General features: G+C 43.7%; 2 protein-coding genes across 10 annotated transcripts; both read right to left on the bottom strand.

The window, feature by feature from the left end:
- Positions 1–4,641: 4,641 nt before the first annotated feature.
- Positions 4,642–5,634, bottom strand: LOC100836347 (early nodulin-like protein 3). The gene is made up of 2 exons (XM_003571553.3): positions 5,371–5,634; positions 4,642–5,244 (listed from the first exon to the last, which is right to left on the bottom strand). The coding sequence occupies exons 1-2, from the start codon at positions 5,540–5,542 to the stop codon at positions 4,841–4,843; spliced, it is 576 nt and encodes a 191-aa protein (XP_003571601.1). The 5' UTR covers positions 5,543–5,634; the 3' UTR covers positions 4,642–4,840.
- Positions 5,635–10,314: 4,680 nt separating this feature from the next.
- On the bottom strand, positions 10,315–15,395 carry LOC100838200 (pentatricopeptide repeat-containing protein At1g80880, mitochondrial). 9 transcript variants are annotated; one of them, XM_010236235.3, is made up of 6 exons: positions 14,738–15,395; positions 12,383–13,479; positions 11,515–11,903; positions 11,355–11,440; positions 10,715–11,000; positions 10,315–10,618 (listed from the first exon to the last, which is right to left on the bottom strand). In XM_010236235.3, exons 1-2 carry the CDS (start codon positions 15,358–15,360, stop codon positions 12,459–12,461), a joined length of 1,644 nt encoding a protein of 547 aa, XP_010234537.2. In that variant the 5' UTR covers positions 15,361–15,395; the 3' UTR covers positions 10,315–10,618; positions 10,715–11,000; positions 11,355–11,440; positions 11,515–11,903; positions 12,383–12,458. The 9 variants fall into 9 exon arrangements, with proteins under 9 accessions (XP_010234537.2, XP_010234538.2, XP_014756722.1 ...); XM_010236236.3 differs by having other exon boundaries at positions 11,355–11,431; XM_014901236.2 differs by having other exon boundaries at positions 11,355–11,428.
- Between the last annotated feature and the right edge of the window lie 19 nt (positions 15,396–15,414).

The raw sequence follows: 15,414 nt of genomic DNA, 5'->3' as shown, positions 1-15,414 counted from the left end.
CCCTTTACTGAAACTGAAATATTATTGTGCTGTCTTTTGTCTTGGTGCTAATGAATGTTTTACCATCAGGTCCTCGGAGATTTTTTATACCGTAATAATAGTCTTGCAGCTTTGGTTAATCTGTAAATCTTCCTGGATTCCGTATGTTCAGTAGTTCTGTATACCCATATATTTCATCACGGTAGAATCATGCAACAGTGATTTGTCACAAGTATATTCAGCTATTGACTTGTCTCAACTCATGCTGGTAAAGGACTGTTATTTATAGCAATGACCGTTCAGTTTTTCTGTCACTAACCTTGTCCAGCAAGATTGTAAATATGGGATCTAATATTCAGGAATGTATGGCCCTAGTTCAGAGTCACCGAGCGTAGTGTACCTCCAAATCGCCGGGTCTTCTTACCCTCCCTTTTTAACCCACAGAACACACAGCATGTCCCCAAAACGAGAACTGACATGAGCAGTCGACCGCCGAATGCATTCTGGCACAGATGCATACCAATATTATTTATCTTCATAACCACACAGACGCAAGGTATGGGAGGCAGTTGACACCACGAAGTAATTCAAAGTACAGCAAGTGAGAGTTGCCCCCATTTGAGAGAATGAGAAGCTGAGGCTCAGGAGCACCACATACAAGATGGACAGGAACAAATGATGGCACCTGATTGAGCTAATATCGATCAGTTTCATGTGTAGTGCAAGGATTCTCTACAGCAAGACCCAAAACCATGTCCAAACGAAAATGAGGTCACTGAACCAGGACCAAACCTCCAATCTCTTTTTAGAGAAGGAGCAATGCTCCCGATTTCAATTACAAGGACATTGTTCAGCGGTCTTTCCCACAAAGGAGAGTAGTTTGAAAGGTAAGTTGCAGAAAGTAAAATAAAGAATCAAGCACTTTCTTGAAACTGAAATGATCCCCAGCTCTTAAAGTACCAGCACTCCAGAAAATAAACCACTAGGCAAAGGTCTCAAGCATCGACTCGGGAGCAACCGACCACATCACTGGGGAGCTGGACAAGCTGGCGGTGCGGGAGCGATACAACGGCCAAGATCAAATTCATGCGGCCAATGGTGCGGGTATGGATATCAGTCATATAGGTCATACTACTATTTGCACCCCTAATTCCAATCTACAATTGAACAGAGTTCTTCGTGCTTCTAGTGCTCGTAAAAATCTAGATTCCGTTCACCATCTTGCCACTAATAATAATGCTTTCTGTGAATTTCACCCTAAATCTCTCTTTACTAAGGACCGGGAAACGAAGAAACTCCTCTTCCACGACAGATGTGAAGGAGGCCTTTATCCTTTGAAGCCCATCAATCCTTTCCAGGCGTTTGGAGTAGCCAATCCTTTCCAGGCTTTTGGAATAGCGAAGTCGTCCATCACTCGGTGGCATAGTCGTCTTGGTCATCCTGCATCTAGTATTGTTCAGCAGGTCCTTAGGGAGAATAAAATTCCTTTTATCAAAGAGCCAATAAAGCGTCTGTTTGTGATGCATGTCAACAGGGTAAAAGTCACCGGTTACCCTATTCTAGTTCATCGAGTGTTTCTCGTTTTCCTTTAGAACTTGTGTTTTCTGATGTTTGGGGTCCTGCATCCACATCTGTCGGTCGTAATGATTACTACGTAAGTTTCATTGATGACTATAGCAAGTTTGTGTGGATTTACCTTCTCAAACACAAATCTGAAGTTTTTCAGAAATTTCATGAATTCCAGCAACGTGTTGAAAGGAAATTTAATAGAAAAATCATCTCAATGCAAACTGATTGGGGTGGTGAATATATCAAGCTCAATGATTTCTTTCAGAAAATTGGCATCTCACATCTTGTGTCATGTCCACATACACACCAACAAAATGGTTCTGCAGAACGGAAGCATCGGCACATAGTTGATGTTGGTCTCTCTATCCTAGCTCAAGCTTCTATGCCATTAAAATTCTAGGATGAGGCTTTTCTCACAGCCGTCTATCTGATAAATCGTACTCCTAGTAGAGTCATCAACTCGCTTACTCTTATGGAACGTCTGCTAGATGAGAAACCTAACTATAGCTTCCTGTGGATCTTTGGGTGTGCATGTTGGCCCAATTTGCGCCCCTACAATACACGAAAATTATCTTTCCGTTCCAAACAGTGTGCTTTCCTAGGATACAACACCTTCCATAAGGGGTACAAATACAAATGTCTGGACATTTCCATCGGTCGGGTCTATATATCACGAGATGTGATCTTTGATGAATCTGTGTTTCTTTTTGCCAATCTTCATCCCAATGCGGGTGCTAGACTCCGGTCTGAAGTTTCTCTTCTGCCACCAATTCTTCTTAATCCCATATATCCAGGGGGTGCAATAGATGTTGCAGATCATATGACTAATAATCCTGCAGGTGCTACTGATCTTTTGGGTAGCGATTCTGTGCAGGACGGTGATTATGCCAAACAACACTTGCGCTGGCGCCAAGGAGGATTCTTCCGCCTCCGGGATTGGTGCTGATTCGGGTGCATGCGAATCGCCCGCGGGATCCGTGCCCAATCAATCGGTGGCAGGCGAAAGCGCGTCCGGCGGTGGGAATCTTTCCCCTTCGCGCGGATCTTCTATGCCGGATGTGGCTCATGGTGATTCCATCGGATCTCCTACACCTACCACACCGCCCTCGTTCGGATCTTCTGCATCAGACGGATCTTCTACACCACCGCCACCGCCACCATCACCCCCACGGCTCCGCACCAGGCTGCAACATGGAGTAATCAAGCCGATGAAGCCTACCGATGGAACTATACGGTATGGTAAGCATGGGTTTATGTGCAGCACCGACGGGGAACCAACGACGTTGCATGATGCGTTGGATAATCCCAAGTGGCAGTCGGCAATGGACGAAGAATACTCTGCGCTAATGAGGAATCAAACCTGGCATCTCGTACCCGTTGGTCAAGGTAACAATGTTATTGACTGTAAGTGGGTATATAAAATCAAAAGAAAATCTGATGGCACAGTTGATAGATACAAAGCTCCTTTGGTAGCCAAAGATTTCAAGCAACGGTATGGAATTGATTATGAAGACACTTTTAGTCCGGTTGTTAAAGCTGCTACTATCAGACTTATTCTCTCTATAGTTGTGTCCAGAGGATGCTGTCTTCGTCAACTTGATGTTCAGAATGCGTTTCTTCATGGTGTTCTGGAGGAGGAAGTGTATATGAAGCAACCACCAGGGTATGAGGTTCCATCTAAATCCAATTATTTGTGCAAGTTGGATAAGGCCCTATATGGGTTGAAGCAGGCCCCAAGAGCCTAGTATGCTCGGTTGAGCACAAAGTTACAGCAGCTTGGCTTTACCCCTTCCAAAGCTAATACCTTTCTGTTCTTCTTCAATAAGGGAAATGTCACAATTTATGTTCTTATTTATGTTGATGACATAATTGTGACTAGTTCATCAGGAGATGCAGTTCAGGCTTTGCTCCATGATTTGCGTGCTGACTTCACCCTTAAAGATTTGGGTGACTTGAGTTTCTTCCTTGGCATTGAGGTAAAAAGAAGCAGGGAGGGAATTGTTCTCTCTCAAGAGAAATACACCAAGGATCTGTTGCGCAAGATGGGAATGGAACATTGTAAACCTGTCAACACGCCTATGTGTACTTCTGAGAAGTTGTCCATAGCCGAAGGTGCACCTCTTGGGACAGAGGATTCGAGCAGGTATCGAAGTATTGTTGGTATATTGTAATACCTTACATTGACTCAGCCGGATATCTCCTTTTCTGTCAACAAAGTTTGCCAATTCTTGCATGCACCAAATGATATGCACTGGACAGCGGTTAAACGTATCTTGCGTTATCTGAAGTATACACAAGGTCCTGGATTGAGCATCAAGAAATCAGACTCGAGTTTGGTGAGTGCTTTCTCTGATGCAGATTGGGCTGGGTGTCTTGATGATCGACGTTCGACGGGTGGTTTTGCAGTATTCTTTGGCAGTAATCTTGTTTCCTGGAGTGCTCGCAAACAGGCCACAGTGTCACGGTCAAGTACCGAGGCTGAATATAAGTCTCTGGCCAATGCTACGGCTGAGATCATATGGGTTCAGACTTGCTAAAGGAACTCAGAATCAAGCAGCCACAAGCAGCCTCTGTGTGGTGTGATAATCTTGGAGCAACTTATTTATCTGCTAATCCTGTCTTCCATGCAAGGACTAAGCATATTGAGGTGGATTATCACTTTGTTCGACAGAGAGTATCACAGAAGCTCCTGAATATTCGTTTTGTATCCACTGGTGATCAAGTGGCGGATGGGTTTACAAAACCTCTGTCAGTTCTACAGTTGACAGCCTTCAGACACAATCTCAACCTAGATAGGTTTTGATTGAGGGGGAGTGTTGAAAGTAGTTGTATCTACAGTAGAATATCTTCAGGTTGTTGTAGATGTTCAGGTAGTTGTAGATGTTCCTCCCGGTTAGTTCAAACCGTGTGAGTTGTTAAGGTTGCTGTAATCTAGCTCCGTAATCCTTATCTCTTTATCATATATAAGCACGCGGCCTCCAAACAGACAGATACCCTTCACCACATCCTCTTTTACAAGCCCGACGTTCTCTACTCCCTCGCCTCCGATTTGAGACAGTTTACCGGCAAAATAAACGGAGACAAATTAAGACATATGAAATCTCACGCAATCATCTGGATCAATCCATTACCAATTTATGCTTTCAATTCACCCGACGGCACTCTTCTTCTACGGGCAGAAGAAGCACATTTGTTTGTTCTATAAGCTCAAGACCAAAGCTAGAGACTAATCAAAGAATCCACCGACCGAGATCCCTAAAAATAAACCTACTAATTAACTTCGACATTCATCTCAGAACCCAACGAGCACGCCTCCGAGGAGAGCGCCAAGAAGCAGGGCAACGCTGCCGGCCGCCCTCCCGGCCGCACCTGTAGCGGGCGCAGGCGCAGGCGCGGCGGCGGGGGGCACCTCGGCGAGCCCGGCGGGGAGAGCGGACGGCGCCGGCGCGGCGGCCGGGACCGGCGCGGATCCGCTGCGGCGGCCGTGCTTCTCGGACATGACGACGACGATGAGGCGCTCCCCCTTCTGGCAGCTGCCCGGCGTGCCGCTGATGAAGTAGAACGGGCCGGAGCGCGGCAGGTTCACGGTGGCGTCGCTCGTCTTGTGGGCGGCGATGGGGCTGGCCGTGCTGCAGCGGTTGTAGTCGTCCAGGGTCACCTCCAGCACCGAGTCCGCCGCGCCGTTGAACTTGAACACTGCACGCGGATCATCCAAAAAAATCAAACAGCGTAAGCGAAAAATACAGAGGATGCGAATGAATCGAACATGGGATTGAGATTTTAGATAGAAGAAAGGGCTTATTGATTGCGGAATCTACGTACCAAGGTTGTCGCCGGCGTGGAATCGGTTGGCCGACGCCCATTTATTGAGTGCGTCAGGCTGCGCCGGCACCTTCCATCCGTCGACGCCGGCAACGATGAAGTCCTTGGCGTCCGAGCCAACCACGAAAACGAGGACCAGCGAAACACACAGGAGAATAGCACGCGACGCCATTAGAGGGATCAAAGAGAAGACAATGGGACGATTGAGGGAAAGAGTGGGAAGGAGCTCGATCTGTGGGTGCAGTGGGAGGAGGCGATGATGAGGAGTATTTAAGGAGCAACCGGTCAAACTAGCCGTTGCCTGGAACGTTCGTTTCCAGGTTGCTTGCAGCAGTGATTTGGATTTTACCGTTGTTCCTTCGAGAAACGGTCAACGAGCGGACACCTGAGTAGGCTTTTTTTTTTCAGGAAGACACCTGAGACTCTAATAAGCGTGTAACTGGATATGGGCTGGTCCACGGCTAAACTCAGCCCATTTAAACCCAAAATTCCTTAAAAGAAACTACTCGGACGTTTTTTTTCTGACAATAGTTACAGTAGGGATTAGGTGGAGTGAAAGTTCGTAAAAAATAGGTGGAGTGAAAGGGATCCACCTAAATGGCTAAATCTACGGTTGGATTGGTTTGGTTTTCTTTCCACGGCTGCCAAACAAAGCCTAAGGATCGAAAAGATTGCAAAGTAGCTGGACGTGCAAGAAACTGGCATCCCGGTAACATTGGCCAAGTCGACGGTGGCCTCAGCAAGCTGTGGAGTGCCGGTGGAGGAGGTCAAGATGGACGTCACCAAACCTGACAACCCAAGGTAATCCATGATTAATTGACACCTTTCAGATCCTAAAGTATAGTTTTATGATCACCAATAACTTCGACCGGATAGTGGATCCTAGGTTCTACACCCATGCAGCAATGTTGTCAACCATGGCCATCTTACTGCTTTAGGTACGTACCTTGTCTGTGGCACTAATTTGATCACCATTCTTCTTGCATTGTTCTTTTCCTCTGCCGCAAGAAATATCTAGTCAGGCTAAAAAAAATATAGTCATCCTTTACTGCTAGGATTGGTTTATGAGAGATAATATTCCTTAGTTTCATGTTCACAATCTCTATCAAACGCAGCATGAACCGAGAGAGTTTCATAATTACACAATCTTCCTCTGTATAGACTATAGTTGCCCTTTGGGCTTTTTTCATGCTTTTCTCTTTCTTTGCTCCCTGTTTGGGGGTTTGTTTGCCTTATTTATACTTGCGATTTCTTCTTAACGAAAATGACTAGCCGCTCGACATGTATGAGAAAAGTTGACTGCCTCCACACTAGGCTGTAAGGTATGTACATAAACATGCTTGTTATATTCATTTTTTATGTTATGGGTGCTATGTACCGATGACTAAACAAGGGTCATGTTACTTACTTACTTTTGTCTTCTCTCCGTCGAGACCCTAACTTCTAGGTGACAGCGCCGACAATGTAGACGGTGTGTTGAAAATTAACAATGTATACTTGAGAAAAGATTCTGAATATTTTACATAATTGTAACAATAAGATATTTACAAGAATCCTTCTAGTAAATGTTTCATGACAAGATTAGAATATTTTAAAAAGTTTCAGAGGTTGCATAAAAGTTGAGATATTTATCATGGAAGATTTCAAACAAGTTCACCATGACAAATATAAACTATTCTAGAAAGCTTGGAAATTTACATGAGAATGAAAGATTTTTATCATGGAAGACACTAGATCAATATCTTCACAGAGAACTAAGTAATATCTCGGCTAAGATATTTTGGTGAAGTATTCTAGTGAAAAAATATTAGTGAAAAAATATTTGTAGTACGATGCTTAATATGATGACACTTGTAATGTATCTTTGTCTTGACAAACACACTGGACACTAATAAACATAGCAACACCACAACACTCTTAAGCTCCAATAGTTCTTTATGTCTTTTCAGATCTATGATGCAGCAAAATAGATACTATTATGCACTTCACTGAATCTTCAAGTGGATATGTTCAAGTTTAACTCAAACATGTACACTTCCCTATACAGGCTTGCAAGTAAATTATTCATATATCAACCATTATCCCATTATTAGCCTAACAGAATAGCTAAATCACTGTAATTTCTCAAGTCAGGCTTATGTTCCAGCACTTGGTCGATTTACAACCAAACACTCATGCTTATATAGCTTATCTGCACTTGTACAAAAATCTTAATTATTTAGGATGGTTTGGTATGGCTTACTTCCTGACATGTTTCATGGCTTCAACTTGACATCAACTTGCATATAGCTTTGTTATCTGAACCATTAGATGGCGATTTACATACCTAGGCTTCAACACCTAGCTTTATGTATAGATAACTAAAATCTGAAGTAGGTGTGTATGCTCTAAAGCTATCAATACAAGATTTAATAGAGCACATCAAGAAGAAAAAACTACTCCTTAAGCTGAAGCTCTCTTTTCGCCCTAATAAATTCTACTTTCAGAACAAAGCATTTGATGCCCAATAACTTTCTGCACAGATTCATCACACCAAAAACTGAGTCTCCTGGCAACCCTAGAAGACTAGATTTTACTTTCATTTCTCGTTACAACAAGTAACTGCAATTTAAAGAAACACTCAATTTAATTAATTTAATCACAATTTCATATGCATATTTATATGGAATGCATATAAATAACAAGTGCATGATAATGTGCTGCTGCTATCAATATGCTACAAGCAAACCTTCACTCAGCAAAGTACCAAGGATCACAAACAAAAATCTAATTATGTAGCACACAGAGCCATCGATAGCAGCAGAGAACAAGTCAATTACCTCGACCAAAATTTGGAGGTTCAGAACCTTGGCCGGATCCGCACGGTTCTGGATGGATTGTGGATCCGAAGGTTGTAACGGCTTGGGGATCTTCCGTGTGGTGGTGGCGGACAGATTCCGGCGGCGAAGGCATGCTGAGGACATAGGCGATGAAGGGCGATTAATCATCAACACAAAAACGAAACGAATCTACACCACGCATGCCCATGAAAAACAGACTGCGAAACCCTACACCCCACACCGCTTGACGCCGAGATGCATAATCCATGCCAAAATCCGAAAAATCAACACTAAAATCTGCACCGATTCTCTCCAATCCGCCAATCAAACGGTACACCCCCCCCCCCTAAGGAACGAATTCTGCCACGAATTTCTCGCGCGAGACCACCTTCTACCAGAATCCACGACGAAATATGGTGCCAAAAAATGTCACAGGGCGGCGAGTGAGTAGGAACAGATGGCTCTCGGGGAGAAGGGCACAGGGAATACCTTCTGCTGCGCCGTTCGATTGGACCGAAACCACGATTTGCCGGCGGCAAGATGCAGACGAAATCGCCCTCCTCTTCGCCAGATTAGCGAGCGAGGGGAAATTGGACAGGCGCGGTTGCCGAGGTTCAAACTGCTACTTCTGGGCCGTGCCATTCAAAGCAACGGAGATTCGAACGCGAGCGCAACACGGTGCACGTGGAGAGCCATGCTGGCGCTGACGTGGAAAGAGTTGAGACGGCAGAACACGTGGCATACGCTGGAATCGTGCGCGCGAAAGAATGAGCGGCCAGGAGCGTCGCGCAGATAGACGGGCGCGAGAACGTTCGCGCGATATAAATTCCGATATATAATAAGTCGATGTAAAAATAATGTGATAAATTTATGTGTGATAGAGACAATGTCATTGATTTGAAATCAAAATGAAATCATAATTGATGTACTCAGGAAGAATGGGCACTGATGGATAATTGAACATAGTTAAAGCAACGCAAGATGTTACATTTAGCCAAATAGCTGGAATCTTTTGGGTCTGTCACAACTCGTGTTTTTAGTACTATGAGTCGATGAATTTATATTGAATCTAAAGACACAACGTACTGACCCTAAACGTGCAACCGCAATGCATTAGCCAACTAATAATGTAATATAAATATTATTATCTTTGCAATTTTGTTTCCAAATCCCCAATTACAAACCCGAGAACTGTTTTCTCCAAAACCCACTCCCAGCGACCCAGACCCAGGTTTCCAGCAATAAGATGTTCGCTGGAAACTTGGAGGAATGAATTTTACAATGGGTGCATCTAATTCTTTTGAACATGGTTCGTGGAACACCATTTAGTAGGGCAGTCGCTTCAGATATGATCATCATGGGGTACTTTTCCTCTCCGGAATTGAAACAATCAGGACCATACATATCCAGGTTTTATAGCAAACACAAAGGTATTCGCAAAAACAAATAGGCACGAAGGTACAAGCATATGAAGGCAATCACGAAAATCTATCACTGGATGAAATTGTTTCCAAATAATTAAAGGCTGCACGTCCAAGTAAATTTATCACTGAAAATCGAACAATAAACTCAACGTACCTAGCTAAACAAGACCCAAAGCTCACGCCTTCGAAACTACAACTCCCGACATGCCTAAGGCACCAAGGCTTTATTTTTATTTACAATGGGGTTTCTCAACAGAGGTGGAAATCAGCCACGTGTGGTTCATTACAATCGCTTTTCTTTTTCTAACCCGATAGTAGTATTGCTTTATTTCTAAACTTTTTTTTTCCTGAAACAAGCGCCAAAATGTGTGTCACTTGTATTAGAAGAATGCTTCATTTTCAAACTAGTTACGTTGTATGTATCCCAGGTTCTTCCATTATGACTACTTAATAGAAATATGTGTCGCAATCTTTTGATTAGTTCATTCGATTGATACTCCATATATCTTTTCACATAGTTTTTTATCCTACACAAAGTTAGGGACTACTCCCTCCATCCGGTATTAAGTGTCGCAACTGTCTAAATACATGCGTAACTAAACAATGTTGGAGTATATGACACGAGCGTTTAAACAATTGATGCAATAAAAAGAACTTCTGTAGCAACGGATGAGCAAGTAGATGCAGAGGAAACTGATCTGTTGCAAGACGAGATAGTAAGTGCCAATTTGGTTGGATATCCCAACTCTGAATGCTGGAAGTCACAAATAGTCTGATCTCGCTTTCAAGTAAACTGTATCACTCTGAATGATGGAAGTCACAAATAGTCTGATCTCGCTCTCAGGTAACAGTACTGCATCTTATTTCTCAAGATGACAAATTACAGAAAGAAATAGCAAATGAAGTGGACTGTAATAGGGCGCACGGGTCTGCTCGACTTAGCCGACACTGAAAGGGCTGGAACTTCAGGTCTTTCATATGCTGCTGCACTTGGCAATCAGCAAACTGGACGAAGCAAACCACAGGAAACAATGAGATGTATATATTTTGATGATGTTTTTGGCGAGAGAAACAAAAACAGAGAGGACTAGATTAGCATACCTTGACCACATTCCAAGAAGACGTCTGACCATAGAGGCAGCGAGAGTTCGTGTCCAACTGACAAGAGTGCTTTTGTTCACTTTGGGTTTTCTGTGGCTCAAATCTGGCTCTGGGATAATAAGTCAGGACGACCATGCACTTGCATCTTCCTGCCATGCCGTTGATGCTAATTACCAGTAGTATTAAAACAGTAAAAACGGCTGGAAATTAGAAAGTTGCATCAACTTTTTCGCCACTGCCTCCTTGCTGGAAACATTTTTATTCCCTCGTCCAAGATGTCATTGGCCTGATAAGCCAGATAGCAAAGCAAGTTAGTTAGTAGCAGGTAGGTTGTTAAGAAAGCTATGGCTTTTTTGCAGGAATAATGCATAGAAACTAGAAAATATTAGCTGATGGAGGAAACCCAAATCATTTTAAAATTATACAGCTGCCTTGCAACAATGTAAAGAGGGGCAAAAGGAGACATTGATGTTCGAGCAGTGCGAGGATACATTTTCTACTGGGAGATGGATCAGAAACTCCGAAAGCAGGACAAAACTATGAAACGGCACAGGTCCATAGCACATTTACATAAATACACCGTGTGTCGGTCGTAACTCGTAAGGAAAATTAAGATTGATAAAGTAGAACATGTGGTGACCTGCTTCTTTCCGTGCTTGGGTAGGGTGAGATCCATGAAGGATAGGATTGGAGAAGGTAGCATGTGGTGACCTGCTTCTTTCCATGCTTGGGTAGGGTGAGGTGAGTTAACAAAATCTTTGTGCTACTTGATCCTAAGATGATGAAGAAAAAGATTATACCTGGAAGCACTGCAAGCAAGAGGGGCAGGTGGGTGGATTGAATTGCAGGTGAAGACAGGTCCCTCATGGCGGCGAGAATGGGCTGATGGGGAAAGGGCAGCCCAGGACTTGCACACAGTGGGCTGAGGTCGTGGCCGGCCAGCAGTGTCAACTCAAATCCGGTGGGGAGGCGATGCAGCTCGATGGGTGGAGTTTGAGGAAGCTTGATGGGGACAATGGGCAGCGTCTGCTTGTGGGGGAGCTCAGGTGATGGAGAGAAGATTGGGGAGGGCGGCAGAGGGAGCTTCTGATCGACGGCAATCCTGAGCCTAGCACCCGCCCGTTGCCAGGGCAAGAAACCAAGACCAACTGAATGAGTTCACTGACCCAAACCATGATCTGAAACGGGTCTTGAACCGAAAAAGTCAATCCAAACCAAGCTAAAGCCCAGACAAAATTAAACCTAACATATTTACCATCACAGCCATTTTGGCCAATCAAACAGAAACCAAATATAAAACCAAACTAAAAATTCCACTGCAATCCAAACTACCAGGCCTAAGAACAGCAACTCTTAAGCAAATGGCAAAACAATCTACCTACTGCAAATTCCAGGTAGACAAAGGTATGAAGCGACTGGACATGCAATAACACACACACTGTAGTCACATTTTCACCATGGAAGTATAGAACAATGATAACCATGACCCATACCTAAAGTAGAACTTTGAAAAGGATAACATCCACATGGAACAAGGAAACTGAGCTCAAAGACAAATCATTCAGAAGAAGCAACTCAAGCCAAAACTTTTATGGTTCCATGTTCATTAGCAGGATTCAAGAGGTTGTTAACTGAACATACCTAACAATCACATTCATTCACATTTACCTTTGTAAGCTTGAAATTCCTTGTTATACAAATAAGCACTCGGAGCATGCTTAATGGCCCACACGTGTTATGGAATTCATGTGCGTCTTGTAAAATGTTTGCTTCGCTGTGGAATAAGATTATATTTTCCTGCTCCTCTCCAATGGTCTCTGTTGGCCAACAGAAATGTTTTGAATTCCCTATCAAGTATTGGATCTGAAGCAAAACCTTTTGCCTTCATTTCATCATAATACTCTAAAGCTCTTGGTATACATCCATGTTTAACCAAACCTTGGATCACCGCCATATAGTGTGAATAAGCAGGGCTAATGTCATATCTTATCATTTCATTCCACACTCTCAGAGCATTTCCAGACTCATTCGCTTGAATAAATTTATCAATAAGCATGAGAAATGTATCACTGTTAGGGCCACAGCCATTTTCCTTCATTTTTCTCAATAGCTGCAATGTTTCGTCAACGCCTTCTTGTTTCAAAAACGCATGGTACGTCAAAATGGTTGGAACAATGCCCTTCATTATCATGTCTCCCATCATAATCCGCGCTTCGTCAAGCTTGCAACTTTCACAAAGTGGAATTATCATACTGTTGTATGTTTCAACATTCAGTTGGAGACCTTCATCTATAATTTTACTGAATATTTTTTTTGCATCCTTCATGCAATTCTCTCTCGTCAGGACATAGACAAGTGAATTATAAACACCAATACCAGGAGTCCAACCCCTCTTTTTCATCTCATCATAAACCCTCAGCGTATCAAAAAGGTTTCCTACTTTTGAGAAACAACTGACCATGAGAGTATATGATGTACCATCAGGAGTAATGCAGTAACTTGACATTTCTTTCCAAACTCTCTTTGCTTCAGCCACATCAATAATTATATTACACCAACCATCAAGGATTATATTGAAACCTTCTGCTGTAAGTGGGAAGAATTTCTTTCTCATGAGAAGCAACTCCTCAGCATCTTCTATGTTTTTGCTTTTGCAAAGAGCACGGAGAAGGGAGTAAAATACAGCTTGATCTGCTTGCACTTTAAACTTCTCCATCACATCAAAGGTTTTGAGTGCTTTCTCCAACTCACTGGCAGCTGCATATCTGAAATTTCATAACCACAGCCATACAATTTAAGAACCATGGTACAAAAACAATAACAGTAACACAAAATACATGTACATGTGACTATAATGACTGCAACTGCTTTTGCCTTTGGTCTTGGCGTTACAAAAGCAAAATATAGTTATGGTGTCAAAAATGATTTAATAAAACTATAGCCCCATAGCAGCATGCTGTTAAATGGGTTAAAATGTAGGAATATTCATGCAACACATCAGTTTGAGAACATCGAAGGAACGGAATCATAGAATTATGAAAGCCAACAACACTACAATCAATAATCAAGATGGTAAGTTAGCACTTGTGACACTTCCAAGCATCAATATAAGAAGTTGAACCAATAATACATATACTACATCATTACTGATTATACTATCATCTTCACACAGATAGAAGACTAGAACATCTGATAAAAAAGGAGCCGTAAAAGCTTCCTATGTTGAAAGCATTTTTGCACGAGCAGGCAGTCACTTTTTTAGCTCTTAGAAAAAATTATGCACCTATAGCTCAACCATTCTCCTACCCTTCTACAACCACAATAAAAGCAATGCACAACACATGGCTAAATCAGACAAACATCTCAAAATTATCCATGTTATGTTCACCAATTGGAGTTAGTATTTCAAAATATAAGTCTATATAACAGAAAATGCTTCACCTACTTGGCTACTTTTGACTTGTTCTCCTAAAGGCAAATCTAAAGCACTGAATCATGGCGGCGAACTAACCATGTTATGGTCCCATGGTCATCTTTTTCTTGTTCTCGTAATTATTTTCCTATTTCACTAGTGTATTGTATAGGTGGTAATGTACTTTTGCTATGATGTATTCTGTTGCAATGTAGTCAGATTTGTAGTATGTCATAAGTTTGCACCTCCTTTGCTCAATTGCTGGGTCTGAAAAACCACTAAAAGGTACTAGAGTAACCCACTCAAAATGAGATAAATAAAACATCCACATCACATTGCCTACCGTCGAGCATACATAATTGGGGTATTTTCATGCTTTGTCACTCTGTCTTATAAGCATTTGATCCCTGGACTCACGTGTTAGAGAGGCATCAAGTGGCAAATCGTTAAATCAAATGCATGAGGCAAACTCTCACATTTTCCTTACATTATACAGAGAGATAGGATAAATTCTAACAGAGAACTATCATAAAGCTACTACACAAATGTGATATTATATCTAGGGTATATCTATCATAAAATGCAGGCATATTATGAGCATCAGACCATACCTCTCCATCACAATGATCATGGCACGGCGGGTCAGGACCCCACGGTGCAGCATCCGCCGCACGGCCGCCCACGCGAGGTCGAACCGCCCCGCCTTCCCCGCAGCCCATATGGCCAGGTGCCATGCCTCGGCCGGTGGCGACCCCGCCCCCTCAGCCCCAGATGAAGCACTGCAGTATTCGCCCCAGCGAATCGCGAGCGCTGCGGCCTCCGGGTCGCGGCGGAGCTCCCAGAGCGCGCGGACGAGGAGGGAGGGGGAGGCTGGCGGCGGGGGCAAAGAGGAGGGGGACGAGGACAGGAGAAGGGAGAGGGCTTCCTTCGGGGAAGAAGCAACGGACGAGGCGTGGGAGACGCGGTGGAGGAAGGAGCTGAGCTCGCCGCCGCCGTCGTCGTCGTCGGGAGCTGGGGGGAGGGGTTGGTCGCACTCGAAGTCACTTTCGTCGGAGAGGGGGTGGGCGGTGGAGCGGCTGATGTGGCGAGAGGGGAGAAGGGAGTAACGGTGGGGGAGAAGGAGGTGGCGGCGGAGGGCAGCGGCGAACGGCGGCGCCGCCATGCGAGAGGGAAGAGTTTTGGGGAATGCTTGACTCTTTGATTCCGATGCGTCGATTGTGGAGCTGGGAGTCATCTGGTCCGTTGGACCGAAAACGAAACGCAAAAAATACTCCAGGAGCCAATTTGA

Source organism: Brachypodium distachyon, chromosome 3 (genome assembly GCF_000005505.3).
Source record: "Brachypodium distachyon strain Bd21 chromosome 3, Brachypodium_distachyon_v3.0, whole genome shotgun sequence".
In the NCBI taxonomy this organism is placed as follows: Eukaryota; Viridiplantae; Streptophyta; class Magnoliopsida; order Poales; family Poaceae; genus Brachypodium; species Brachypodium distachyon.
Note: the sequence above shows the minus strand (reverse complement) of the source record. Positions and strands in the feature narration are given on the sequence as shown.